This window comes from Liolophura sinensis, chromosome 7 (genome assembly GCF_032854445.1).
Source record: "Liolophura sinensis isolate JHLJ2023 chromosome 7, CUHK_Ljap_v2, whole genome shotgun sequence".
NCBI classification, from domain to species: domain Eukaryota; kingdom Metazoa; phylum Mollusca; class Polyplacophora; order Chitonida; family Chitonidae; genus Liolophura; species Liolophura sinensis.
In genome coordinates, this window is record NC_088301.1 from 6,365,418 (window position 1) to 6,391,029 (window position 25,612).

The 25,612-nt window shown below is 42.5% G+C and overlaps 2 protein-coding genes across 2 annotated transcripts; one reads left to right on the plus strand and one right to left on the minus strand.

Moving 5' to 3' along the window:
• The first annotated feature begins 1,070 nt into the window (after positions 1-1,070).
• LOC135469924 (carbohydrate sulfotransferase 1-like) lies at positions 1,071-5,629 on the plus strand. Its single transcript, XM_064748565.1, has 3 exons — positions 1,071-1,148; positions 2,477-2,723; positions 4,870-5,629. The coding sequence occupies exons 1-3, from the start codon at positions 1,121-1,123 to the stop codon at positions 5,627-5,629; spliced, it is 1,035 nt and encodes a 344-aa protein (XP_064604635.1). The 5' UTR covers positions 1,071-1,120.
• An 8,314-nt stretch (positions 5,630-13,943) lies between these two features.
• On the minus strand, positions 13,944-22,810 carry LOC135469928 (transmembrane protein 59-like). Its single transcript, XM_064748570.1, has 6 exons — positions 22,651-22,810; positions 20,466-20,565; positions 19,480-19,604; positions 18,327-18,516; positions 17,246-17,544; positions 13,944-16,661 (listed from the first exon to the last, which is right to left on the minus strand). Exons 1-6 carry the CDS (start codon positions 22,804-22,806, stop codon positions 16,530-16,532), a joined length of 1,002 nt encoding a protein of 333 aa, XP_064604640.1. The 5' UTR covers positions 22,807-22,810; the 3' UTR covers positions 13,944-16,529.
• Positions 22,811-25,612: the final 2,802 nt, after the last annotated feature.

The window sequence follows — 25,612 nt, forward strand, 5'->3', positions numbered from 1 at the left end:
ATTAAAAATGTTTTCATTTTTTCTCTCCTTATTAATTCCAATGGTAGCAGGGTGTGTGACAAATGAAAAGCTTCTGTGTACAACATGGTAGGATGTTGTGCGCGCCACAATGGCTGTTTATTAAACTGTGTAGACGTCCATATCCCCTTACTCTGTAACATGCTGAATCTCTAAAGTGGTTTCCGACACTCAAAAAATTAATCTGTTAATTTTAACAGAAAGTCTGTTATCTGAGTGATGGTAAAATGTATTCTGCTATTATGAAAACAATATTCTGTCATATTCAACAGTATATTTGGGCTCTTCAATCATTCATTCGTTTTATGCTGTACTCCAGAATATTTCACTTATACGATGGCGGCCAGCATTATGGTGGGAGGTATATTTTGTTAGTCTACGACAATTTTTATGTTGAATTTACAGGAGATATGTGTTGTATTGAACACATTAACCTGCTGCAATAACAGAATACATTCTAACATCACCCAGAAAACCTTTGAATTTAACCGATTTTTTTTTGCTTTTTGGAGAGTAAACTGCTTTTGGTACGATTTGTCGTATCGATTCGTCGAGTGGAAATAGGACAAGCACTATTTCTTTTGGCTTACTCACACCATGCGATTTGTCGCATCGACTAGGGTTGAATGGAAATAGGACAAGATCTATTCCCTTTGGTGCGCTCACGCCATGCCATTTGTCGTATTGATTAATCGAATGTAAATAGGAAAAGCTCTATTCCTTTTTTCCGTGGTCACACCATGCGATTTGTCCTATCGACTAGTCGAATGGACACAGGACAAGCACTGTTTTCTTTGGCGTGCTCACATCATGTGATTTGTCGAATTCTATAAGACGTATAAACTAAATTTGGTTCTATTTTTCTTCAACCAATTGAATTTGAATTTCATTCTACAAATTACATCGTGCGAAACAGGCTTTTTTAAGTGAGTGTCAATTAGGTTAAACATTCGTCCGCTGAAAGTATGTTCTATTTTTTATTATAGACACGCCGCTGCTTTGTTCAGCATGTTGGATGCCTTACTTAGCAGTCTGCAGACAGAGATGGAGGGTAGTGTTTGTAGCATGGGCTTTAGCAATTGTCCTTTTTGTCAGTTGGGCGATGAATGCTAATACAACAATACATACACGTGAGTATTTATTCTTTTTAACATTCATACACATGAGTATTTATTTTCTTTTCAACATTCACTGCAATTTTCTATTCCAACTTAAAGCGTTTTATGAGGTAAAATTTAATACACATGTGCAATGCAGTGTATGTGTTTTGTATATGCGAGACAGTTGACCCAGTCAGGCTTCAGAGCTATATCAAACTTAGTTACGCTCCCGACGCAAGAGCAGACATCTAACCTAGTTAGGCCCCACAGCTGTATCGAACCTAGTCACACTCCCGACGCAAGAGCAGACATCCAACCCAGTTAGCCCTCTGAACTATATCGAACCTAGTCACACTCCTGACACAAGAACAGATATCCAACCCAGTTAGCCCTCAGAGCTATATCGAGCCTAGTCATACTCCCGACACAAGAACACCCGACCCAGTTGGGTCCCAGAGCGGTATCGAACCTAGTCACACTCCTGACAGAAGAATAGACACCCGACCCAAATAGGCCTCAGAGCTGCATCGATTTTAGTCACACTCCCGACACAAGAACAGACATCCTACCCAGTTAGGCCTCAGAGCGATATCGAGCCTAGTCATACTCCCCACACAAGAACAGACACCCGACCCAGTTAGGTCCCAAAGCGGTATAGAATCTAGTCATACTCCCGACACAAGAATAGACATCCAACCCAGTTAGGCCTCAGAGCTATATCGAGCCTAGTCATACTCCCGACACAAGAACAGACACCCGACCCGGTTAGGTCCCAGAGTGGTGTCGAACCTAGTCACACCCCCAGCACAAGAACAGGCTTCCAACCCAGTTAGGCCTCAGAGCTATATCGAGCCTAGTCACACTCCCAACACATAGTCAACAGCCATCCAACCCATTCAGGCCTCACAGCTGTATGGCCTCTAGTCACATTCCCGACACAAGAACAGACACCCGACCCAGTCACTCCTCAGAGATGCATCGAGCCTAGTCACACTTCCGACACAACAACAGACACTTGACCCGGCTAAAAGCTTCGTCAGAGCTGAAACAAACCTAGACAAACTCCTAGCAGAAGAACAAACACACGACCGAGCTCAGCCATCGCCAGAACGGAATGAAACATAGGCACACTCCCAGACAAGAAAAAACACACGACCCAGCTAAAAGGTCGCCAGAGCTTAAATCATACCTAAGCACACTCCTAGCAGAACAAACCGAGCTAAGGCGTCGCTAGAATGGAATGAAACATAGGCACACTCTCAGCGTAAGAACACCCATTCCTTCCAGGCCTTCCATACAATAAATTCAAATAAGAATTTGGAAAATAGATTTATAATCGTACTTCTGTTATTTTCCAGAAACAACAGACCGTCGAGATATTGCACAAGATGCAATTTCCTTTAAAATTACAGCAGATGTAACGAGGAAAGTCCGGGAACCAGTGAAAGTTCTCGTTCTCGCCTATTTCCGCACAGGGTCAACTTTGACGGGCGAGCTCATTCAGCAGACAGAGGGAACGTTTTACGTCTTTGAGCCATTTCACCAGATGGATTATTACTATTTAAAGACAGGAGAGTCCCCTATCCTAATAAATGGCACTAAATGGTAATTAATCAGTTGAATGTCCGACTAAGTCTGAATCTACTGGACATACATCAACAGTTGACGTTGGATTAAGTAATAAGTATTATGTTATGAGAAATCCGTTAGAAGACGTAAACTATACACTCCATTTATTTATTTTTTTTAAGTTTTAAAGATTTACTTAAATGATCTATGAAAAGGTATTATAAACTGTAAGATTTGGTCGAGATTAGGTCTCCAACCATTCTGCCGAGAATCTGCTGTAAGGCGCGCGCCTGCGTCTGAATCTCGCTTTGGTGATTAAACCTCGCGCCCTCGTTCGAATCTCGCCTGCTCGTCCATTTCTTGACCAAATCTCTTCTGAATCTCACGTTGTACTCTAAATTTCGATCGAATCATGTCCAAATCTCGCGATTTCGCACGATGCTCGTCATAGTATCGCCTTCTTTACTCAACACCGCTAGCGCAGCGTAATGACCCAGGTGTCTCTCACCAATGCGGTCGCTGTTAGTTCAAGTCTAGCTCATGCTGGCTTCCTCTCCGGCTGTACGTGAGAAGGTCTGTCAGCAACCTGCGGATTGTCGTGGGTTTCCGCCTACCATAATGCTGGCCGCTGTCGTACAAGTGGAATATTCTTGAGCACGGCGAAAAACGGCAATCAAATAAATAAATAAATACTTTACTCAACACCTCAACTTTCCTTCCAATATTATGAGAAAGCGACATTCTAGCGATGTCGCCGAATGTCGCTCACCCCAAGTTGAGTTGAACGTTAAACGTGGAGAATCAGATTAATTTTTTCAAGGACACCGCAGCCTTCTGACGACATTAAGTCGAGAATCAGTGCACTGTGTGAGATTTGGTCAGAGTCTATTGTACAGGTTTACTAAATAACACAGAGAGGAATGGATAAAATATGCAATACAAAAAATATTGCAGAAACCAGAAAACTAATATCACATGACCATATCTGACTTAAGTCAAAATTTGAAATACGATCGTAAAGTTTATTTTCGGGACTTAAAAATATGCTTATTTAGTTCAATTCATCAATGTCATATTAAGACAAATGTGTCAACATTTCAACATATAGTATCAAAAACTAAGCATCGTAAAGAGCTTATAAATTTTGACATAAGGCAGAAACAGCTTTGTGGAGTCAAAGCCTGCTGATGAACTTTCCGGTCAGTATAACGTGGACCTCACCTGTGTGTGATGCCGACTTGAATAAACTCAGACCGATTCCACAAAGCCATTCCTGACTTACGTCAAAATTTAAAACCTGATCACAATGGTAAGATTTGGGTAACCGACTGTTGAAATTTTGGCACATTTGTTTATATACACACACAATGGGGTGGAAAAAATGTAATTTTAGGGCCCCTCTTTTGTTTTCGTGACGTTGCATAGCCCAGATGTCAAAGCGCTCACATTGAGAAAATCAAACTCTCCCCCTCGCCGCCAGTTTTAACTGGTCATGCTTAAGTTCTTTCTATAACCCCAGTTGTTTCCGTTGACATCACGTAATCCCTCTTTCGGCTTACTGCCCATACTGCCACCAGAAGCAAATTTTGTAAACAAATCTTGAACAACGCCGAGGTTAACGAGGTCACGGTGATGAGGCAGGAAAAGATGTCAGAAATCAGAAAAGCTCTCTATCAACGTTTCTAACTATACTTTAGATAAAGAGATCACACGTCTATAAGATGATGCACAAGATGATTATAACCAACACCTGAAGCAATTTTATTGATGAATACTGTCTAAATGGTTCGCACGTGGTGAGGTTAAGCCTAAATAAGGTTTTATGCGTATTAGTGATAGTGATGTGAAGCGAGCGTAGAAAGCGGCACTCGCGCGAAGGGTACGAGTGACGGGACATCATGTTTCCGGTTGCTTCAACATGTTGCATCCCTTGACCTCACAAGCATTCCACATTATAAGTTGATTTATAGAGTTAGCAAAAACGTCAAAATAAATGCCTTTTCCCGTTAAATGTCCGTTTCCATTCATCTTTCGAAATAACTAAGGTTATGTTATTTGTTTTCCTTTCTTTTAACTAAAGGTGGTAAGGCTTTCCTATTACAGCTATCACACCATTGAATATTTCTGTTGTGTGTCAGCGCATGTACATGTAAGTAAATGTTTAATGTTCTTTTGTTTTCAGGCCAAGCAACCTTGAAGGGCTTCACATGCCATACCAAGTGCATGTATTAGAATCTTTATTCAATTGTCAAATCACAAGCATAGATAAACGGGCACTGATTCCGTTTGCAGGACAGTCAGTGATGGTATCAAACTATTCGAAATGTGGCAAGTCAGTGCTAGAATGTGCGGAAGAGTTAGGGAGTGCTTGTCTAGAAGCTCCAATCCGAATGATAAAGACTATCCGCACCCCTATGAGAGTTGTTTCAGAATTGTTAAAAAAAGATCCTTCTGTGAAGGTCATCCATTTACTGCGAGACCCTCGTGGTCACATCACTTCTTGGATGACTTACGGTTATAAACCAAAAAAAGACATTCTTCCTCAGTATGTGTGTAACTTAATAGGAGACGATTTGAAGACAAGATACGAATTGGAGAAACAATATCCGGGAACTTTCCTTGAAGTGATCTATGAGGATCTGGCACAACACCCTATGGAGATGCTGCATAAGATATACGGCTGGTTGGGAGTGCCCGTTGACCCCAAGGTCATTGATTGGCTTAACAAGAGTACACACAGTGATAAAGACGGAAAAGTTTTGGACACATATAAGAAAAATTCCACGGCGGCAGCATATTCATGGGTAAAGAAGATTTCCTTGGAACGGTTAAACTTGATTAACAAGTTTTGCGGTGATCTTATCTCACATGGTAATTTCCCCACGATATCTTCAGAAGCAGAGTTGGCTGAGTTTACCGTGCCCGACAGAACCGTACTATAGCCTATAGCCATATTGTAGTATTATAGATTAAATGTTATGCTTTTGATCACTGCACTTGATACATCAAAACGCTTGGACGCAATTATTGATTTCACTCACTTGAAGTTTATTTTTCAGCTGTAGTTATGTTAACGTAAATTCACCTCTCTCCATTTAAGGAAACCGTTTTGAAATACCTTCACATCTATGATGGCTGATAAAGGCCGTAGTATACCTCCAGTAATATCAAGGGCGATGAAGCGAAGGGGCGAAGTTACGATGCGAAGAGGCCAAGTTGCAATGTGAAGGGGCGAGTTGCCATGCGAAGAAGCATCACAACTCCCCCCCCCCCTCCCCCTGGCTTCATTGCCCTTGGTATCAATGGAGGCAGCATAAACATCTGATGGTAGTTGCTTTCTGCCGAACTCCTCCGAAAATAAAGATGGCTGTTATCGTATAAGTAAAATATTCTTAAGTACGTCGTAAAACTCCAATCAAATAAATAAAACCCATCCCACCATATGGTAGTGTGAATGCACGCATTTCTATAATTTACTTCGGTTTAAACCGATTAGGTAAGGTTCTAATTATTTCTGATTGTTTGAGCCACCACTGTCATAGCACTCAAATACTCCGGAGTACGGCGTAACATATCAGCCAAGTAAAAAAGAAGCATATGATAGACTCAATATCAATCGTGTGTAGCTTGTCTTTTCCTACATGTATGATCATACTGCTGAAAACGTTGCTGTAGTAGTTGTTTTTTGACCGCCAATACAACAAGAACACTCACCATACTGTTGTTATATTATATATACTAGATGTGCTTTAACTGCTGATACGACACGAACACTCATCATATTACTGTTACATACTAGCTGTGCTTTGACCGCTGAACTATGTTCGACACCGAACTATGCCTCCCACTATCCCCATGCATTGTACTACGACCCCAACAGTCCAGCCCTTGCTCAAGGCAGCACGGCAACATGCAAAAGTGAGTCGGGCCCGCGTATCGGCTTGGCTAGGCCAGCAGGACACGTACAGGCTGCACCGTCCCGATGGACGGCGCTACCCTCGTAACCGAGTTGTGGTTGGGGGTATTGACAGTCAGTGGCAGGCGGACCAGGGCCACATGGCAGCGTTTGACAAAGAGAACGACGACAACCGTTACCCACTTACCTGCATCGATGTCCTCCCCAAGTATGCTTGGGTGGCTCCACTGCGCACCAAAACCGGTGCTCGTTTGATCGAGGCGTTTCGACGCATTTTCAAGAAGGGACGAGAACAAAGAGTTTCTGAACAGACCGTTCCAGGCATTTTTAATAGACAACGGAGTGTTTTCCTTTCGCACGTTTAACGAGACTAAAGCCTCCGTGGTGGAACGGTTTAACTGTGCTTTGAAAGGTCGCATGTACAAATATTTCACCGCTCACAACACTCGGCGCTACCTGGTCGCCTTACCGGTGCTGGTCCGTGGCTACAATCGAGCGTATCCCCGGAGTATACGGCGGGCCCCCATGGAAGTCCCCACCCAGAACCAGAAAGAAGTGCGTCAAGCCTTGTACGGACCACCCACGTCCAAACGATCGGTCTACCATTATCGCGCCGGAGATCTCAGGCATATAAATAAAGTGAAAGGGAAATGCCAAAAACTGTACCTCCCGAATTGGAGCACGGAAATGTTCCGCATCGTCCGCACCAACCCCCATCAGCCTGTCGTGTACACATTGGAGGACTTAAACGGGGAAAGGTTCCTCGGGACGTTTAACGAGAACGAACTGCAACTGGTGATGGCCGCTGCAGACAAGTTTTATCAGGTGGAGAAGATCTTAAAAACTGTACTATTGCGTGAAGTGGGTCGGCTACCCACCCAGCTTTAATTCTTAGGTGCCGGCCACGGCCGTCAAACGTATTTAACCCCGAGGATGACGGGTATGATTGTCACTCCTTATCGACCTAAATCAAGGGATGGATCAGTGGGTACAAGGCTTGCGCGAGAATAAAGGCACCGTGACAGCCGTGCTCGGAGTGCTCTTCTACGTCAGAGTTTTAGTGGGTGGATTGGCCGCGGAACGTGCAGCTCCTCAAGACCAGACGACCATTCAATATCTACAAGGGCAATTGAAAAAGACGCTCCTCCGTTGATCCAAAAAGCAGTTGTCCCCGCCGCCGCCTTCAACATTGGGTAGCCGTCATCATAGACGTGTGCCCAGGCCCACTCCGTCTTCGGGGAGAATACTTTGATTCGTACGGACTTTCGCCCCTCCACACCAATATCACCGCTTGGCTAGACCGGAGGACACACCACTGGACGTGGAATGATCCGCGCCTGCAGTCTGGACACCGCCGTGTGGACAATATTGCGTGTATTACTTAACCGAGCGGACTCAAAGTCGTCCCATGGACGCTATTGTACATACGTCGTTCACCGCATACGATAACGACAATGGTGTTCGATTGGGCGGACCACCAGTTTGAGGTCCAGCCCCCGCTTTTTATCACTCAAGTAGCCAGTGGGCTGTAATAACGCTCTTTCCATGCTTTTTTCCCAAGTAGCGGAAGGTGAGACCTAGTATGCTAATACAGTCTTTAAAAAACGTTGACGTGCATGGTTTGGTAGAACACCACCATCTTCTCCATCGTCTCCGTGAAGGGGACCACGTCCAGATTGTTATACCACCGCAGCAAGTGTTCTACGGTACGCATGCCGTGCTTCCTCCACGTCTCCTACAAGGTCTTGTACTCGGCGTCCGTGCACGGCTGGTGGGTGAGATCGTTATCGAAAGCGTTGCGGGGTGGGAGCGCCGTTTCCTCCAGCCGGGCAAGGGAGTCTATGTAGCTGGAACAACATTTCCCATTGGTGACGCAGCAGCCGTTAGTTTTCACCCACTTGTCGTAGCTGTAATTAGGCGAATTAATTTCTAATGTCCAGAAATTTCAGCTGCGGGCGCGCTGAGGGCCATGTGGTTATTGTTACGCATGACAACACACTCCAAATCACTGGCCTTGACTAGGTAGGGGTAAAGCTGTTGCTTGATCAAGTTCAGGTCGTAGTCATCATCCACTCGACGAGCGCGTGGGGATCACCGGTAGAGATGAAGCACACGGGCCGATCGTAGTCGGGCACATTGGAGTTCACACTGACACTCATGGGGATGTAATGGGACGTCCATTCCGTCTTAACATGCTCGGTAAGGGAATATTCCCTTGTCACCTTCCCGGAGGTGAATACCCATGTTGATACCCATATCAACCCAAATAGTGGGTTGATTGTGGAATACACTCCTGGGTACTTTCGGCGAACGGCGTCGGTCCACGTACATAAATGGTCCATGTAAGGTTAATTAGCGCCTTCCACTAGCGTGTGCTGTCCCTTGTTCGCCGCCAGGTAAGGCGGCAACGTTACCCCGCCCTCAACGATAGGCTGAGGGGGTAGTTTGTGCACGAAAAACAACACGTTCGTCAAGAGATCTACGATCCATTTCGTGTTGGGACGTTGTTGCTGTGCCCAGGCGAGTGGATCGTTGCTGAGGAGATGAGCGTGGAGTTCACGCAGGTCAGTCCGATTCGTCACGTGGTACGGAGCGTCGAGTACCCGGGAATTATTGGTGCTGGGGTAAAAGTAACACACCTGCCCCGTCTCCTTGTGGTGAAGGATATACCCAAAGCTGTAGCTGACGGTAAATGCGGCTGGTCATCATAAATTGCGTTCAGATACGCAACGATGGCTTCGAGATCGTTCCGAGATCGTAGTTGTAGAGGTCCTGCACAGGCTTCCCGCGAGGGAAATGCTGGTGGATGGAACGCCAATGCTGCCAATACAGTTCCCGTATGTCACTCTCACTGATAGGCAGGAGATAATCGAGGGGTTGGGTTGTTTTGGGTTGGAAGTGGCTCTCCCTGGCACTGCTTGGCAGGAGATAGTCTAGGGGGTTGGGTTGGGTCGGGTTGCAAGTGGCTCGCTGGGGATCTTCCACTTTTTTCTTGTTTGACTCATCCGTCTATAAAAAGTAGTATAATATAACTATAGTATAGGATAGGATAGTACAGTAGAGTAGAGCAGTAATAAGAGTAATAAGAGTATAATTATAGTATCGTAGAGTATCGTAAAGTATAACTATAGTAGAGTATAACTATAATGTTGTATAGCTATAATATAGCAAAACTACAGTAGGGGAACAGTAGTGTCGCATAGCACGGTGACTGGGTGTAAAAGGTCTGGTGAAGCCGCTACACGCCGCTCACAGTGTCAGCCAGCGTCCGTGAGGCTTACCGATGACATTATTGATTTATTTTTGTCTCACGACCAAGGTGGCAGTTTTGCCGGATTCCCAGTCGGGGTGAGACCCCGAAGAGGATATCAAAAGACGGATATCCAGCGTATATGATGGCTTATAATATATACCGTTAGACAATGCAGAAGAGACAGCTAGCAATATACCTATATATCTATTTATCTATTCACCTCCATTAAAAGCAGGCTACATATATATCATTGGAAATACAAGGTCTACGGGACCAATATCACGGCATGTGAACGGATTATGATATAATACTTACTAGTGGAAGTTGCAGATTTGACGCCTATATCAATATATATATATGTCTATTCATCCCCCAATATCTTTGCCGGATCTGTATATAGTTGGGGGAGTGTGGCAAGAAGCGTGGGATGGTAAATGCAAGAACCCGGGGGCTGTGCGTGAAAGGTCATGCCCCCGGGAAAGATGTTGAAGACACGGCACGAGCGTCCGTAGCGGCGCACCGTTAAAGGTTGTGATCGTGTCTTGCAGGCCAGTCGGCAACGTTGCCCGATTTCAATATAGTTTTTAATAGACGGATATGTTAGTGTGATGTAGCAAAAAAGAAAAAAAGCATGGGAACGGTGAATGCAAGGCAGGCTCGGGGCTGTGCGTGAAGGGTCATGCCCCTGGCTGTGTTGCAACAACGCATGGCAGCAGGGCCACTTGGTCGGATTGATGTCTAAGCTGGGGAGTATGGCAAGAAGCATGGAAGGAGAATGTCAGACTCGTGCGATGGTATTGACGGTGATGGTGGTTTGGCGTGAAATCCCCTTGGGGTGTCCGGGGTCTGACATCAAAAATAGTAACCCAGCCGTCTCGGTAGCTTGTCGTAAAAGACGACTAACCTAGGTCACTCTTAGCAATAGTCCGTTGTGGGTGTGCCGGCGTCAGACAAGAATAGCACCACATTCCATTAGGGGCTTATCGTAAGAGCCGACTAAGTTACCTATATTCCGCTGTGGGTGTGCCGGCGTCAGACAAGAATAGCACCCAAACCTGCTGGGGCTGGTCGTATGAGTCGACTAAACCTAGTCTCGTGTTCTCTAGGGTCAAACCCGAAAATATCGGAGAGAGAGAGTACGAAAGTCTAGTAGACATATCCTGTGAAAGGCGCACCCCTTACGCAAGACCTGGCCGAGACGGTAGATCTCGATGCGGGAACGTTGTTTTATCGACTGTGTGAACATGGCGTGGTGTGGGGATGGCATATATTCCCTTCTGATAACGGTGAATGGTGGTCGTACTGACGTGGGATGAGTGGTGTGGCACCTGGCGTAAGTGCATATGGCGTGAGCGACGAAAGATGGTGTTACTTCATCGAATGTAAACCGCGCTTAAGCCTGCCAGAAGTTTGGGCTGTTCTCAGGGTGAATACTCGAAAGATGGTGGTAGTAGCGTTATCTTGTCAGCGGCCAATAAACCCATTAAAAATATACAAAATCCAGAGAAAGAAAAAAGTCCTTTTTGAGGTGATGTGTCCGCACTAGACGGGGGCATCACTGCGAAGCCGAGTGGTAAAAACCGTTCGGTTTTAACCAACAGTGTGTGGGTGGGTGTGTGACTTACCTTTCCGTGTTCAGCACGTCCATGCACTCGCCAATCCCACAACCGGCAAAACGTCTTGTCACACCCTTCGCATTTCCACACATGCTCCTGTTTTTCGTGTCGCCGCTGGTGCCGGACCAAATGGCCCCGGCGGGGAAACGTCAGCCCGCAGGTCGGACACGTGAATCTCGCTCCTCCCCCTCTCCGCGTGGTACGTCCGCTCATGCAGCAGCCACGCGTCCTGCCGGAAAAATGTCCTGTCGCACGTTTGGCAAGTTAACTGACACCTCTCCTCCTCGGCGTGCTGTGTCTGCTCATGCTGCAATCAATTATCCCGCCGGGAAAACCGCCTGGCACACGTCCGACAAGTGAACTCATCTCCTCCTCCTCCTCCTCCTCCGTAAGCCACGATGGCAGCGTAGCGTGGTCTGGTGTTGTCTAGGCAGGTAGGATAGCCGAAGTAGCTTCACTCTCTGTACACACCTACTTTTTACCCCGTCAACGCGGACGTCAACGAAATTCAGGCGCCAAAACAGCACGGTAACCCAATGGTCAGTTTTGGCGCGAAACGGAGCTCACCCATTGGTCAGTTTTGGCGCAAAATGGGGCTGAAGGAACGGCTCTTGTGCGTCACATCAGATTTGGCGCGAAATAACGCTCACCCAATGGTCAGTTTTGGTGCGAAATAAAGCTGAAGGGTCTGCTCTCGCGCGTGACGCTCATTGGTTCCTTGGCGCGCCTCACGTGACGTGTGACGTCACGTTCATGCGCCTCGCTCATGGGAGCGCGGACTCAACGACACACTCTCACTCCCTCCATCCCCGATACGCGACGTTCGGTCCACTCACCATATTGCTCTTATATACTAGCAGTGCTTTGCCCCTGATACGACAAGAACGCCTTTGAACTGTTTTCGCTCAGAATACCTCCCATATTCCAGTTTTTGTTCTTCAATGCCGGCGATTTTTAATTCGGATTTTACGTCAGGTTAAAACGTATCTTGCGAAGTATTTTGCATCTGTTGATGTTTTTAGCCAGGAAAGTTTACGGCAGACAGGTACAACCCATAACATGCTTTAACATTTTTAATCTGGCCTATTGCCAATTTTGTCTCAAGTTAACTTACCCAAATGTAACTGTCGTCTGTTTTAATCCAGATATAAACGAATCGCACACAACTGTCAAAGCGGATGCCGTAATAACTGAAGAAGATACATGTCTAGTTTAACACATAAATGTACAACCAAGGTGAAACGCTCTTGTTATAATGGTCGAAGGATGTTTTTAAATGACCGTATGCCCTCCTTGCGTAGAGGTTGATGTATATGTTGTGTGCAGCGAGGTAATCTTCGTCGATTAAGAAATGAATCAGTTATGTATCGGACAAAACATAGACACATCCTTACAGCTTAGATATTGAATAAAACGTTCTCATTCCAGTCGAACGCTTGCCTCCCCTGTTGTTTTCACCTTAGAATCACCCGCGTCCACATTGTCGACAGGGACAGGCCAATGGCAGATTTAAGGGAGGGTGCAGATTTTTTTTTTTTTTTAGAGTTTCTTGAGAAGAAAATTAAAACATTATATAATTACACAATTAATATTTATTCAGTTGGATGTTATTACATTAAATTACCCTTGTGAATTGGTGCGAGGCAGGTTTGCGGGGAAACTCTGGGGGTTGGTGTGGGAGAGAGGGAAGAACATTCTAATTCGCTTCCTCCGTAGTCGGTTGATTCCGCTAAATCCGCTTGCATCGTATGCGTTTGCAACAGCAATCTTTAGGTTTTCTTGAGTGGATCAAAATCAAAAGGGTGTATAATTACCTAATTTAATTCTTATTGGATTGGACATTACGGGAGTTGGCGAGAAGCAGTTCATGTGTAATATCTGGTGTGTTGGGGAAAAAATGACCATTTTAAATTCTAATTTTAATCTTGCTGCATTTTAATAGCTTTCCCACACGTTTATCAACCATTTTTCGTTACATCTGCCCACATTTCCGCATGAGTCGAATATTAACAGAGAAATTAGAAATCAATCTCAGGAGGATTTACTCTACAAATTGGGCGAGATGATGGAGAATCGTTCCACGACATTCGGACATTCTTCAATGAAAATTGGCCAATCAACAGATCAACAGATTAACCAAAGCAAGAAATTTAACTCGACACTCCAAAAACCATTGAAAACAAGGATTACGAGGAGCGGTTCAAATTCAATCATCAAGGAAAAGAACCAGAGGCAAAACAATCGTGTACACACAGAGAAAGTTTGACCCCTGCATCAAGAAATAAGATGACAGTACGAAGTTTCTTGCCGAACATCAAAAGCCCTTTTTGTTGGCCGAATTCGTTCCATACTGGTCACCTGTGAAGTTAATTCGGCTATGTTAGCTAAAAAAAAAACCCACCGCACGACCAAAAATATCTTCGAACATAAGATCTACGTAGACAAAAATTTAAAAAAGCATAAAAAAACGCTTGTTTTAAACTTTAGTCTCTTTAATGTGACACAGTTATAATGATACAGCATCCCACAATACAGTATAACCCTAACTTTTAAATTAAATATAAACCCTAAATCATAGAATAAAAATACAGTTCACTTTACCCAAAGTGCATTTTCCACAGTAGCTAAATTATTTGTATTGTGCAAGTTGCCAGGCAAAAGAAAAGCGCAGCTGGAAATGTCTACCATAAGCATGATCTGAATTAGACATGTGTACAGCGACACAGGATTGGACTGCAACATTTGAACATCGCAAATCTCCCTGGCTGGCTGTTCTTCTCAGCGGCAGGAACCAATTTCGTTTCCATTATGTTAGTCGGCCAGGAAGCTAGAAAGAGTTAACGTGATGGTTTTTTGTACAACCAGGACTTATTGGTCGCTGACGGAGTGAAAAACACTGGCCTTTATCTCTATGTTTCAATGTGCAGCAACCATCTTGTGGCCCACGCTAGAGCGATCACCTGATCTTCAACTTCCGGACTGTCTAACAGAATAATCACAACACGTAAACTAACAAGCTAAATAATTTAGCATAGATGCTTCGAAATGAAATAAAAAATATACAGTGTCTTCACTGTCAGATCTCTACCCAAAAACAGTTTTGCAAATACATGAACTTATATCAGACAAGGCTAATTTCATCACAGATATAAAGCAACATTCCATACTGCATGTTGCAAAATCAATGTCATTCTTTGATAACAGACTCTTCACGTCGCAATTTAACAGACATGAGCATTTAACACGCCAGAGCAGTTTCGATGACGTCCCACAAAGTCACCCATCACTTCTGATCTTGGTTATATACTACTTTCATTTGGTAACAAGTTACCTCCCCTTCACACAGCTTCTTACACAAAGCCGATGTCCTTGCAATAATTCGAATAATGACGGCACATGGCAAATTTCATAACTGTTCACACGATGTATACATTGAACATTAAGTCTAGAAGGAATAGGAATACATTAAACAGCCATAGAATTGCGCAATGATAAAAAATGGGAATGAAACCATGTTATTGACACCCATTTACCAAAATAGAATTACAAAATGTACTAGAATCTATCTACCACATTGAATTTATTCATGGATAGTGAATAAAGAGTATTGTAAGCATGAAATAAAAAGAAAACCCCTCAATATAATCCCTGTGTCAAAAGCTAACCCCATACTTACACACCACTCACCACTAGACAAATGCTATGTAAAAACGAACAGCTTTAAACATAACCACATCAAGAAATTATTAACAAAATAACGCCACATTCTTCAGAATATTAAGCCCTTAGCTTTTCTAATACAATATAATAAACTGCCTCGAGGCTGAGTCTGCAATGGGAATGCCTTAGGATACACAATACCAGTCTAGTACATTCATCTTTACTTTCAACTGCAAATTCAGGTTTTAACGTATGAGGTACATTTTTCTTTTTATACAATTACTTGTACATGGTGTGTATTTGAAAAATCTACAATTAAATTTAGAATCAATTCCATTTTACCATAAAACAAGAAATACATTATGGACTACAATAAGTACCAGTCCTCCCTTTCACTTTCCCTTACCCTAAAATCTCACCCATACCCCCCTCCCCCACCACCATCACCACTCCATCGTCTCCCACCCAAATGCACCCCTCTCCTAAAACAATGCTAACATCACACACAGCCAAACAGCTAATTCCTTAACAGATCACAATATAGCCCACAGATCTTGCTGTGGTAAAAGTCCCTATTATAACGATTATGTTGATCTACACATTCTTTGGTATAATAACAATATACTGTATACCCATTCTCCTTGTGAGCTGATTTTCTCACTCTAGCTGTCTTAAGAATTCTGTTTCTTGTTCTGTCCCCTAGCCCGACCTCATACTACAGTATACGTACACACAGTTCCCTTGCACCATCTTCATATAGTGCTTGTCTGTATTTATACCATATTTACTGTATATTTTTTTTTCAAAACTACATATACATGTTCATCCTGCTTGCCTATTATTGTAACCACTCTACACCTACATGGATCTACACACTTCTCATACCCCCACCCCGACCTTGTGTACATCCCCTTCTGTCCCAGTTTACATCCCCTTACCTCTATCTACACCTGTTCTGCTTTTGCCCTGTCCTGTCCTCCTTATTTCTACAATCTCTCCTTTATCTGTCATGTACACCCTCTCTTACCCCGCTGACTGCTACTAGATCTCTGTACACACCCTTCACCCTCAAAGCCCCAACCTACACCCTGACACTTTATTAACCTTATTCACCCACATCCATCCCTGCAGTCTCTGCTCTTAAACCCCCTCTTCACTTTATGTAAACCCTGTCCACCCTCTCTCAATTGATTTCAACCAATGTTAAGCCTGTCCAATCTCTCCGTAAAACCATGGCAACCTGTCTAAATCTTTTTCACCCCTCTGAACCCCCTCAAGTCTCCTTAATCCCGTTCACCTGTCTAAATCTTCTTCCCCCTATCTCAACCCTCTCTGCTATCTATTACTTTTTCACTGTTTAAACCCTGTCTACCCCAGCTAAACCCTCTCCACCCCCTCTAAACCCTCTCCACACGGATCTTGATGGGCAGAGCAGAGGCCTGGGCAGGATCCTGTGGGTAGAGACTGGACATAATCTTCTGTAGCTCAGCTTCCTTCAAATACTCCAGGTCACCATTGATGCTGAGTTTCTGATAAGAATCAAAAACAAAATCATATTTACATGAAGTACCTTGTGTGGCGTAAATAAGGGGCGTAAATGCTTCAGCCTTATTTCACACACTACAAAATAGATTAGCAAATTTCAACAATCAAAAAGAAAACTGGAGGATAACATATAATGTTACTTATGAGTGTAGCAGTCTATCAATTCTCAGGGGTTGGTTTCATTTCAAAATAACATTTACTATCATTTCAAATAACTGAGTTCTTTCGCTCTGAGTTCAAGTCCAGCTCATGCTGGCTTCCTCTCCGCCCGTACGTGAGAAGGTCTGTCAGCAACCTGCAGATGGCTGTGGGTTTCCCCCGCAATCTGCCCGTTTTCTTCCCACCATAATGCTGGTCGCCATAGTATAAGTAAAATATTCTTGAGTACAGCATAAAACACCAATCAAATATATAAATAAATAAACACTGCACATCTTTTCATACCACCAGATAACAAATTGTACTCAAGGTTGCCTTAAAATGCACAGAAACATCAGCAGGAGGTCAGCAGCAAGTCACAACTGTGAGCAGATGACTTACTAGAAATCTGACTGGAAAACTTTCTCACCTCAGCTTTGACGTGGTGATCTGGGGCTGTGTTAGCTGCGGTCAGGCACAGCCATATCATCACCCCAGCACTCAGCAGTACTACCCCTGTCAGAATTAACCGCGGCAGCCCTGTCTTACTGGAGATGCATGACAACCAATCAGAGGACTGAAAATTGTTCGGGTCAACAGCTAAGCTATAACTAGAAGGACCATCTTCCCGGATCGATCGCAACTGAGATCTCTTGGAGTCTGGTGTGGCAGCGCTGTCCAGGGGGAATAAGTTTGTCTCCAAGTGAAATGGAGTGTTAAATCCATCACCTGAAAATGAAGTGGATAACAATCTGCATGAACAATCCACTGTCAAATTTTGTATGGACATGCTCTTTGGCGTTATATTTTTTACTGCTACATAATTTCTCTTAACTTAATGGATAAAGCAGCACAATACCATCCAACCAGTATAGTCTCGTACCCAAAATCAAATTAAAAATGTGCATAAATTGCACTAAAAGTTGCTCTTTCATAAGCAAAGAAGTTGAGGAAGTTAAATGTATTTCTTTGTTCGTTATTTGATTGTTGGTTTACGCCATACTGTGACATTTAGTTTCTAACAGTGTTCACAAGACAAGGGCAGAACCACCCTGCCCTGTATGAGAAAGCCACCAAGAAATGCACAAAGAAACCACGCTTCACATATCTGCTGAACGGGCAAGGCTGCCTCTAGGACTCCTACAGCTAGCTGGAGTCTCCAAAACTCCAAAATGGTTTAAAGTACTTCTCACTTTATTCAAGTCATACATTCTACTTCCTTCTGAAAAATCATCCACCTTTATATAGGATCACTTCAAAGGTTTTCTGTGAAGTTTGTTTAATCCCTCATGAGAAAAACTTGTGTATTGGCAAAAAAAGCATCATTTTAAGGCCTTTATGTTCTTCTACAAGTGTATCCATGCATAAAACATTAGGTGAAATACTGTACATGTGAACATTAAACCTTCAATGCACGATCTTTCCACTTGGCTTACAGTTCTACTTACCTGGAGTCTTTCTTTAAGCTGAACAAACTAATGTAAATCATGTACTGTCTGCATTAAACCCACCTTGCAGGTTTTCTCGGATATATTCCCTTGGCTGGGATTGGACAACCACCAACTGACCATTGTCCTGCTGCATGTACAGTGACCACTGGACTGTCATGTGCTCCTTGACCTTGTCAAACATGTTGCTGTAGAAGCTATGTACATACATCAGCGGGTAAAGGAAATGAGTGTCCAGGTCTTCTGGCTGCTCCTGTAATACCAGATACTGTAATTCAACCTTTTCGCATGATTGGAAGGTGTTTATGTAATCCTATTCTGAAGGCATTATTCTGTGTAGACTGATAATATTTTATTTCTTACGAAGCCCTGAAATTGGCCAATACAATCAATGTAGATTTGTCTCCAAACTCAAATTAAGAATGAGCATAAATTACTCTGAAAGTTGTGCTTTCATATGTGAAAAGTTGAGGAATTGGGACAATACTACTTCACAACTGACTGTCTAACTCAGGTCAGCTGCATGTTTCTGTTTATTTATTTCTTTGATTGCTGTTAAACACGATTCTCAAGAATGCCTCAGTTTAACCTAGTAGCAAAATGTGGTATTGACTGAGTTATTTATTTGATTTATCTGATTGCTGCTGATGATTTTTCAAAAATTTTTCACCTTTACATGAATCGTCGCTGGTCAGTTTTTCAGACGAAGGAGACCAGATTTCCCAGAGAGGCTGAGGCACTGCCCCAAAATTTTTTACCTTTTAACTTAAACTTGCAATCATTACAGCAGACATTGGATTTAAACTCACAACTTTCAGCGCAGTCCCATTAAAAGTATATAATAGACAGCAAAAGCCTGAAGGACAAGCGTAAGCAGAATTTATATACTACTCAGGTCATACACTGTTTATGCATTTCCTGTATTTATCTGATTAGTCGTTTCCGCTAAACTAAAGAATACTTCCCACAAAACAACTGTTGCCAATGTTATGGTGGGAGGAACTAGGGCAAAGGGCATGAGAAACCATTCTCAAGTTTCTGTCAGACCTTTCCTCGTATGACCAGAGAGGAAGCCAGCATGATCTCACAGCGACCTCACTGCTGTGCTATCATGCTCACCACTCAGCCTAGGAGGCCTCTATATCCTGTCTCATCACAAACTTTAATCAACACAAAATCAGGTGGAATACAAAGCCAAGAAGTCTGTAGTCCTCACCCAATCTTTATTCCTCAGAGACAACGGTTGCTGATGCGAACAGCCAGTTTGGCAAGCCTCTGAGTCGTCTCTCTGATCATAAGCATCACTACAAGCTGCAAAGATATAACATGCTTCCATCATATCTGCATGTACAAAATAGTCCACTAGGGGGAGCTGACAGACAACTCAGTTGCATGGTTTGTACAGAACTAACATGCATTACTCACACAAGGTTACATTTTATACATGAAAATGTACAGCTAATGTACACATACCGACATACACCTCAACAAATAAGGCTAATTATTATTGCCAAACACTAGTATGCACATGTACGTCCAATTCTGCTTTCCTAATTCCTCAACCTCTTCACATATGAAAAAGCAATCTTCAGTGCAACTTATACACATTTTTCTTTGATTTTGGAGACACTGGTTGGATTGGCCAGTTTCAGAGCTTCACAAAGAGTATAATTTTATTAGTCAACACAGAGTAATGCCTTCAGAATATGCTTGGATAAACACTTGCAAACAAATGAAAAGGTTGAAGAATTACTGTATTCAACTTTGTCATTGGCAGAAACACCAATATGTCAAATTATGATGTTTAATATTGTAATCAATTTATAAGTACTATTTACAAGTATAATGGGGGCCTCCGTGGCTCAGTCGGTTAGCACGCTAGCGCAGCGTAATGACCCAGGAGCCTCTCACCAATGCGGTCGCTGTGAGTTCAAGTCCAGCTTATGCTGGCTTCCTCTCCGGCCGTAAGTGGGAAGGTCTGGCAGCAGCCTGCAGATGGTCGTGGGTTTCCCCCGGGCTGTGCCCGGTTTCCACCTACCATAATGCTGGCCACTGTCGTATAAGTGAAATATTCTCGAGTACGGCGTAAAACATCAATCAAACAAACAATCAAACAAGTATAATGGTAAATGTACATAATCAGTGCTTCCCGATGTGCTTTTCTTTCAGTTGAACTGTTACCTTCACATACATACCTTTAAAGGCAGAGCTCTTTTGTTACATTGGCATCACTTTGCTCTGCCAAGAATTCCATGATAGAAAACAGTCGACATCCACGTCTACAGCTGGCATGCTGATAACTCTGCAAAAATGATGGAACAGATCAAGAGAAAGTTCCCCTGCACTCCCCCCCCCCCCCCCCCCCCCGCGCCAAGTTATTGTGTGTGCTTGCCTGCTAACCACTCCATGATAGAGGCCCCTGTATTAACATATATGTTTACATGTATTCATATATTTGAGTCCAGTATTGCACCGTACTCAAGAAACAACCATCCACAGACCTTTCTATTTCTTTCACCCATACACAATCAGAAAGAAATATTTTTATTTCTTTATTATATGGTTCAAATGGAAGCCAGAATGTTTCTTTAGCCACAGAGGCAGATACTAACTTAGGTGTTTTCTTTTTATTCGTGTTTTGAGACTGGTTTGTGGGGTTGAGATCAGGTCACACGTTACACTGCTAGCCTATGAGAGAACAATAGCAATGAATTGCTTGACTTGGTAAACCAGACGCGCCTCTGCAAGATGTATATTCAATCTAGCAACTATCATAAAATCATGCCTTTTTCCTTGCTCTAGTTTGCCACAGCCACACCTCATCTCACCTAAACCTGTGCGTGAGCATCTGAGACTCCTAAAATGCCGACTGGAATTATTAATCAAGGACTTTACTGCTAGAGAACAAACTTTTTGCATCATTTGCAGGTACTGGGAATCCTCACATTTATTTTTTCAACAAACCAGATTTAGTGTTGCCCTGTTGACTGGTAAAGTCATAATACATGCCTATGTGTGACTACATGTAGATGTGTAATAACAATCAAGCCACCCACCCCACTCCCTCCCCTCTCCAGTTCTGTTTAAAGCACAAAGCAGTCTTCAGTATGATAGTGTATTGCACTTACAGTTGAACACTGTCTCAGTATTTGCTCTCTACATAATTATGTCCATGTATTCTGTAAATGCAGTCCACAGTTTGCACATCCCTGATGTAATGATTTGTGCTCCATTGAATACAGTTGCATGTTCATATATAAAACAAAACAATATTAATCTAATAATAGCCATCATGCTTAACAACACAGGAGCTCATTTCTACCAGCAGTCTAATCTAGTCTCTCAATGCATACTAGGGGCCTATACTATAGTGTCTGTTGACAATGAGACAAGATTTGACTAAACGCAGATACAAGAGGTCCTGTGCTTTGCAGTGAGTACAACAGACATAAGTCGCAGAATGTAACTCTCTGCATCGAGTAACACAAAGTGTTGGGACAGTTATGGGGAATAACTGCTTCTAATGTGTCGGACTGAAGGCAAGCCACATTTGCCACGTTTGCCACATCTTCACACTCGATTCCCTAGCACAAATCGAGTGGTGCTAATAATCAACTAACCTGTCCTGAGTCTCACTGAACCAAACACAATCCATGACAACCACACAAATTTACAAAATAAATACATTTTCAGACCCTGCACTCACTGTAGCTGCCATCTCGTTCTGATAGTTGAACACACAAGTCACATGATCAATGTGAACGACGAAAGAAATAAGGCCGTTCAAGGGAGATAATACCTGATAATGGTAATCATTATAGTAACACTAGGCAAGCCTAGTCGTTCATTTGGCTGGTTCACTCCCTGTCGTCAGATGGCAATATTCATTGCCTTCAGTCTCGTTTGTTCTTGCAAGTGATCAATATGGTGACAGGCAGATTATGGCCACAGTGGGTGTAGTGTCTGAAAATGTATTTATTTTGTGAATTTGTGAAGTTGACATGGATCGTTTCTGGTTTGAAAAACTCAAAACAGGTTAGCTGATTATGGGGCCCACTCAGCTGACATCGATTTAGGCTAGGGCCGATTTAATCCGCATGTGAAGAAGCTGTAAATGTGGCTTACTGTCGATCCAACACATTAGGAACAGTTATTCCCCATAACTCTCACAACACTTCGTGTTGCTCGATACAGAGAGTTACAGTATGAAAACTAGAAAGCTGCTAATGAACATACAAGTCTGTACTGCAACCATCAGGAATTAACCAATCGACCAGTTCCTGTCAACAAAACAACAATGACATGACTGTGCGTAACTCCTGAGACCGTATAGGCCTACATAAGTTGCTTCGTTAGTCCATAACAACAAAACAGTAATTGGTTATACCTTTTCATTTGTATGAGGTGAATAAGTATCAGTGCACAAATCTACACATGGCGATGCATCCCTAAGAAGTGTGTCGAACAAATCAGCATTAGATCGAGATACAAGGCATAAAACTGTAAAAATCAACAAAAAACAGACAACCCTGCAGCCTGCCATCTTGCCTTGATCAATAACAGAGATCATGTGACCTGTCGACGTTGTCCAGTACCTGAGTCCTTGTTACCTCCCCTGTTTCAACAACCTCGGTATGCCTAGACCCTTGTTACCTCCCCTGTTCTAACATGATGTGTTTGACTCGAAATTTTATCAAGAAAGATTCCATGTTGGACTTTGACATACAAGGAAGCTTGATAAACTATGACCGGCCAGAGCTTCGTCATTTAGTTCAGTGTTTAAAAAGCTACAAGAGTGACAACAAGCCTATCGAATTTCTTCACAAAATCGTTTACTGTTCTGCATACGATTGTAAAAATAGATGGTCGAAACTGGAGTCAGTTTTTTCAAGTTTCCATACGATTATATTAGACCCTCAGGAGGGCGTGAATTTACAGTAGGCACCACACCGGTACAAGTTAGAAGGATTTTTTACCCAGTAAGAACAGCCTTTGGCCAATCTGCTCTCGCCATTTTACATGTTATACAGCTGAAAGCTACGAGGGGGGTGCAGCTAAACTCGGAAGACCTGACTACAGTGGTAGGAAATCTCTCTACGACGACGTCAACACTTTTCACCTATGTATACATTTATATTGTATGCGACTATATATAGGCATAGGCCATTCGGAATGCCGACAATAACTACAGGTAATTGTCATTGCGTATAGGTATGAATTTGGAATCCGTTGGGGAATAGAATGATATTAAGTGTGAAGCGGACTGAGGGAAAAAATAGTAAATAAATAATAAATTTTAAAGAAGAAAACATAAAAATGATGCCAAATCAGATGAAGGAGCATCAAAATTGATTTGCAAACATGGTTTGTAATATTTGTCTCAATTTTTTCAGGAGGAAAGACTACACTGGAAAATAGTTCTGTATGGTGGGTATTTGGGACCACATTTTGATATTTATCGGGAAATTTGAAAATTGATTTCTTCATAAAGCAAACATTGTTGAACACAAACCACTACACTGTTTCAGATTACCGAACTAGATTGAGTATTACAGGTTTGCTCTCGACGAAGTCAGGAGAAAATGTATTTCATCAACTACATTACAATACATTCATATTCTCACCATGTAGGCACGGAAAATCTAACCATGGCCTCGTTTTAAACCTAATGTTTCGCAGCGGATGGTCATGGATCCGTTGAACCTATACCGTTTAATATCACTAGAGAGTCTCAAAAGTGCTGGCATCAGTTGACCCACATTCGTGCGCCTAATACATTATAATCCTGCAAATTGTTCTGCACAGTAACCAGACATGGGTTTTTTCTTTGGAAACATACTTTTATGTGAGTGACCGTCTCGCATTAAATAAGTGTTATCATAAATTAGAGTGGATAATTGTTAAAGTATACACTGTAACGAAATCATAAGTGAATCCTGCTTGAGAGCACATGTGATCGTCCATTGTTAACATTAAGACATAGGGTGTAGCAGAATTATACGACTGAAAGCCACATTTATTACATATTTATTTAATTCATCGGTGAATCACTGCGTGCTCAAAAATTTTTCAGAAAGTTACATTTGTGGTGCAATAATTTCCCGACTTTTCGGCAGTGTCTAATGCCAAATAAGATATTTCACTGCAGTGTGATTGGAGTAGGTTACCTTTTGTGACCAATATACATCGCTTCAGTGCATGTTTGGAGTTTTGTTAGTCGCGCCCTTCCCAATAACAAGAGAATAGTATCAATAACCGTGTATGCCAGTCATTTAATTGATTTAATTAATAGTGACTTGTTAATTTTGTTGCTTGAAGTAGTGTGCGTGTTAAGATTTATGTCAGATTTTTGATAGTGGGACAATATTGAAAAACTGGTACCGATAGGTGAAACACACCATTTAATGACACATCCTCGCAGGTGAAAAAATAAATAAATATTAGTAATGATAGAGGGGGTTAGGGCATAACGGACCCAGGGGGCAAAACAGACTTTTGTACCACTATTTATGCGATTTATGGGACCACGTATGGTCATTCCCAGTGTTAGATATAGCTCTTTGTACGACATAAACATTTTTGTTGATGATAAATGTCGACAAATTGTAATCCTAGAGGCTGGGCAAAATTTTGATCACCTTTGATCTATAATAAGCATGTTTTTACCCATGATGCTCAAAGATGTTGTGGGTATCTAAGTTTTATTAGTTTTCACGACCGTATCATCAAGTTAAAAAAAAAGAAGACGAAGAGGTGAACGATTGGTGAGCGTCTTTTAAAACGTGTCATATACAAGTGAATGTGGGCAATTAACTCTGAAATCATTATTTATTGAAATCTTTCTAATTCTTTCTATAACAACTGTTTTGTTATACGTTAAAGTGAGTATGCTTTATAGTTAAAATTCATCTGCTATTGAAATGTGAAAAAAGGTTATTGAAAACTCTGTATATAGAAGTGAAAAAATTTAGATTTGTGCCTCCTCCACACCAGTATGCATGAGTAAGCCTACCGTACCATCGCTGTTGCACAACTATCTGTATCACTCGTGGTTATGACATTACAAATCGTTAAAAAGGATTAAAAAGCGTAATACCATTGCAGAGTTAGGTGTAAAATGTCTAATGGAGCAAAACGGCGGGACCCCAGGGTGTGTGATTTTGCTTACTTTGTGCTAAACATCACAAAGGCAAAGAGTTAGGCAAACACTGTTTAGGCCTACTTAAACTTCACGTGGGCTACTTCACTGTTTATAAGCTATAGGCCTATATTTGTTGTCTTTTCTTTTTATTTATTTATTTTGCTAATTTATTTATTATTTATTTGATTGGTACTTACGCCGGTCAGCA